Source organism: Bactrocera latifrons, unplaced genomic scaffold (assembly GCF_001853355.1).
Source record: "Bactrocera latifrons isolate USDA-ARS-PBARC rearing strain unplaced genomic scaffold, ASM185335v1 scaffold_1265, whole genome shotgun sequence".
Taxonomy (NCBI): domain Eukaryota; kingdom Metazoa; phylum Arthropoda; class Insecta; order Diptera; family Tephritidae; genus Bactrocera; species Bactrocera latifrons.
In genome coordinates, this window is record NW_017534703.1 from 32,455 (window position 1) to 36,883 (window position 4,429).

Below are 4,429 nucleotides of genomic sequence, written 5' to 3' on the forward strand. Positions count from 1 at the left end.
ATGTTTCCCTATCTTTCCACCAAAATCAAAGCATGTGATTATATTTCGCAACTATGCATGTGTCATTCAATTGATAATTCAATAAAATAATTTATAATTTATGTTTTTATTGCAGATTGGCTTGCTCCAAATATTAACAGTGAGTCATCGGCGACCTGTAAATATTGCCGTGTAGTTTTAAAAGCCCACAAAAAAGACCTGGTTAATCACGCTAAAACTGAAAAACATAAACAAGCCGCAGCCTGGGAAAAATTTGCAAAAGCATGTAAATCTATTTCTGAAATTGCCGAGTTGAAAATCGCTGCCTTTATCGCCGAGCACTGTTCTTTGTTGACTGTAGATCATTTAATTAGTATACTCCCTGAATTAGATCCTTCATCAGATGCTCTAAAAAACTTAAAAATTCATCGACCTAAGTGTTCAATGCTAATAAAAAATGTACTTGGCCCATCAATGCTCGAAGCTTTGATTGAAGATATAAGAGATATTCCGTACAATCATTATAATAGATGAAAGTTTACAATTCACCAAGAAGATTACAATTACAACAAATTTGACAGTTGATAATCTCATTTGCCTAAACGGGTAGATTATTGAACAAGCTTATAGCGAGATTAAGTTCGTATGTAAACATACTATTAGATTCCACAACCCACAAATGTGTTTTCAAAATGTTTTCAATGTCGGTCCGAACATAGTATAAAGTTTTCTCAAAACTTTTGATGTCCGCTACCATCTCTAAATTAGTTTTTGTATATTTTAGGTTAAAAGTTAATCGATAATATTTACATGCTTTGTCATAACTAGTTCGTTTTTAGAAGTAAATAAACACTGGCATTCAATTATCAGTTGATAAAATGACAACAAACACAAATATTGACGAAAATTTTGAAAGTCAGGATGTATGTTGAAAATCTGGTTTTTGTACTCTACATGTATGTAATTCTGGTAATTTGTTTTAGTTCGACGAAGATGAGCTTGGTGAGGAACAATTTGTGTCCACTACGGCTGGGAGGAAAAGGCTTTTCAGCAAGGAGCTTCGATGTATGATGTATGGATTTGGTGATGATAAGAATCCATATACTGAGAGTGTAGATTTATTAGAAGATCTTGTTATTGAATTTATAACGGAAATGACCCACAAAGCAATGGAAATCGGACGTACTGGGCGTGTACAAGTAGAAGATATCATATTTTTAGTTAGAAAAGATCAAAGGAAGTATGCACGTGTCAAAGATTTATTGACTATGAATGAAGAGTTAAAGAAAGCCAGGAAAGCTTTTGATGAAATTAAATACGTCGGTGAGTATGAAATTTAACCCCATGCGGTCCAAAAATTAATGCTATTTTATTCCCAGGTAATGAGGCAAAAATCAAATGACAAAAGGTTAAATGAACAGTGGTTTTTATATATTATTTAATTTTGAATTTATACTAATATGAAAAGAAACAAAATATTGTAATTCAACGACTTTTAATCAAAGTAATCTTCAATGTCGATATCCGGATTAAGAATGTCATCTCCATATGGGGTAAGATCAATTTTGTTTAATATTAGGTTTTCGCAAGTCTCAGCAAGTTCTGTGTTCCCAATCAACATTGCTCCTCGTAAACGGCCATTTTGTAGTACAAATTTTATATACTCCTTACCAGCAGTACTGCGAATCAGTAACTCGTAATCGGTTCCTAGACCTTGGCCGTTATATCTGCCGAGAAGAACAACAGGATAACCAAATAGCTGAGTCACGTGTCCAAAAAGTTCAAAACAAAAGTCTTGATAAATCACTTCTTTTGTTAATTTTGCGCCCATACTACGTCCGGCCATACAACCCATTTGGCGAGCTTGAGTCCACAATCTCATTTGAAACCAGTGATCACCATGCTCCCACATAGCGGTACAAACATCGCCAGCAGCATAAATATCTAAAACATTTGTTTCCATCATGTCATTTACGGCGATTCCACCGTCGGATCCCATAGATAAAGGGATCGAACATGAATAATTATGATGGGGTTCGACACCGATTGCGGATATAAGGAAGTCACATTCAATACGTTCATCATTGTTGAGCGTAATTAATAATTTTTTATTTTCGTCTGTTATTTCCTTAATATGTGTCTTGTAGTGTATAATCGGTGAATCAGTTGTAGTTAATGCATTACCAGTTAATGTGAAATTCCTGTGCCAATCGGGTCCCAAAGCTGCGCCACGAATTTTTCTGTTTTCTTTACATAGTTCTTTTGATTGTATTTCCTTGTATCTAAGACGTTTAACAACAGAAATGGATTGTGTTTTCTCTTTGTCCGCATTGCTGCCCTCTCGTTGCTTGAGGTGAATTGATTCTTGCAAGAAATGGGCTGCACCTGGATCGACAAAGGTTGACGCAATATGATTGTCTTTGACCACCCAATGTACCTCAATTCCATGCAACTCATAAGCAAGTTCGCTTGCTATACCGCCGTTACCGAGCAAAGTAACTTTTTTAGCATGTTTTAAAAAATCTTGAAGTGTTAAAACTGAGTCGGTGTCACGAATTCCAATAACTCGAGGATTGTTATCAAGAACTAGATTAGGTGTAGCACCAGTACAGAGACATAAATATTTATAATAGATACGTCGACCATTCTCAGTGATAACGAAATGATTCAATGCCTCTATAGTTTTAAGCCGGTCAACAATGGTTACAATTGCAGGTGAAAAGCTAACATGGCATGAGCTTTTATCGCTCAACGATTGTTCTTTCACGTCAAATTTATAAACATATCTTGCCACGGGTTCTAAATTAGCTACAGTTTTTATAACGCTCGATTCTGTTATTAAGGTTATGTTCTTTTCTGGATGGTAAATTGCTAATGTTTCCGCACAGGTTACACCTGCGATCCCCCCGCCAACTACAAGGAATGTCGATGTATGCTCCTCGAATTGTGTAATATCGTCACCACTATTTGAAGCCATTATTTTGTTTCTTCCACATAAAAAATTACTAAAATATTATGTAAATTTAAAGAGTATAGGTTTGTTATTCTTTTTTTACTTCAGCTTTTCCGTAGTATTCGTCAAGATCGAATTCTCTAAATGGTACGTCAAAAGTTATAAGTCCATAATCCCGTGCACGTTCAACGGCCACTGTTAATTCAAAATGTTTTTTTTGGCAAAGGCCAGTTTTAGAATAACTTAGAATTTGACCTGTGTGTGGCGAAATAAACTGTTGCAGTAGGTCAATATTTCGGTGGTCTAACACTAAATATTCATCCCGGCAAATAGGGCAAGGATTTCCGGTAGATATTACTCCTTTCCTAATACAAGTTTTACGTGTTTTACGCGGTGGAATGGCTCCTTTGTGGTTACGCCTACGATAAAAAAATATTAAATAAATATATACAAATATACAGAATATTCGTACCTATACTGCTCCCAAACTAATTGATCTCCATAGGTTTCTTTGTATGCGGAACTTTTAAGGTATCTCATGGATGTTTCTACTGGAATAACTTGTGTTCGGTCATTTTGCCGCTTTTTTATTTCATCAGCAGTAAGATTATTGGATTCAGAACCATTAACGCTTTCTTCCGGCTTTACATCACAACATAAAATTGCACCTGAATGAAAATATGTCGGTCGTTGAGGAAAGCAAACGCGATTACCAACAGAAAACTTTTTATTAATAAGATTTCTAGATATTGTCCTTAAAATTGTAATCATTTTACTTTAAGCTGATAGAAGAGCAATCTAATCGTTCCTAACCAAATATTAAATAATAAAACTATTCCGTGATGCCTCACTTCTGCACGGTGTAGCTGTTTAAGTGTTAATATAAAATCATCGATTTTACGGTTACCGATATTTATAGCCCATGCCTACCAAACATAAATTGAAGATAAAAATAAGTAATAGACCTATTCTTAAGCTCTCACAAAAATCACCATCCTCACTATTGTATAAATAATGCAGACAGAATAATATTTGTAAATATGTATGTGCGTTTTTAATACATGGGTAATAATACCCAGTAATGCTGCAGCTGCTCCTGAGTTGTTCTTTCACATTTTGAAAATATAAAAAGAAATAGAATTGTTTTATATGCATCAAATTGATTAAATTTGCATAATAACACTCTTTTATTGATTGTCCATTTTTTTATTTTATCTTGTTGGTTTTCTTAAAAATCAGGTTAAAAGGCGGTCTTCACGATCACCCTGACAGGCAGGAGTTCAAATATAGGCTGCGTTCCTATATACTTGGTCATAACGAAGGAGCGGTTACAGATGAAGGAAATGTCAAAGTCGACAACACACCAGATTTGGAAGGGAATTACTTATCTCTAACCAGTAATTATCAAAATATTAAAAATTCAATCTTTTTATTTGCATAAATTTATATGGTTGAAAACAAACACAACAAAGAGACAAAATTAAATAATACTATGAA

General features: G+C 34.4%; 3 protein-coding genes across 3 annotated transcripts; 1 reads left to right on the forward strand and 2 right to left on the reverse strand.

Annotated features, from left to right (window-relative positions):
• The first annotated feature begins 708 nt into the window (after window positions 1–708).
• On the forward strand, window positions 709–1,463 carry LOC108978763 (transcription initiation factor TFIID subunit 13-like). Its single transcript, XM_018949208.1, has 3 exons — window positions 709–902; window positions 963–1,302; window positions 1,359–1,463. Exons 1-3 carry the CDS (start codon window positions 858–860, stop codon window positions 1,379–1,381), a joined length of 408 nt encoding a protein of 135 aa, XP_018804753.1. The 5' UTR covers window positions 709–857; the 3' UTR covers window positions 1,382–1,463.
• On the reverse strand, window positions 1,389–2,981 carry LOC108978762 (pyridine nucleotide-disulfide oxidoreductase domain-containing protein 1-like). Its single transcript, XM_018949205.1, has one exon. It carries the CDS (start codon window positions 2,954–2,956, stop codon window positions 1,475–1,477), a length of 1,482 nt encoding a protein of 493 aa, XP_018804750.1. The 5' UTR covers window positions 2,957–2,981; the 3' UTR covers window positions 1,389–1,474.
• Window positions 2,982–2,997: 16 nt separating this feature from the next.
• LOC108978764 (28S ribosomal protein S18b, mitochondrial-like) lies at window positions 2,998–3,795 on the reverse strand. Its single transcript, XM_018949209.1, has 3 exons — window positions 3,784–3,795; window positions 3,405–3,600; window positions 2,998–3,351 (listed from the first exon to the last, which is right to left on the reverse strand). The coding sequence occupies exons 2-3, from the start codon at window positions 3,470–3,472 to the stop codon at window positions 3,021–3,023; spliced, it is 399 nt and encodes a 132-aa protein (XP_018804754.1). The 5' UTR covers window positions 3,473–3,600; window positions 3,784–3,795; the 3' UTR covers window positions 2,998–3,020.
• Between the last annotated feature and the right edge of the window lie 634 nt (window positions 3,796–4,429).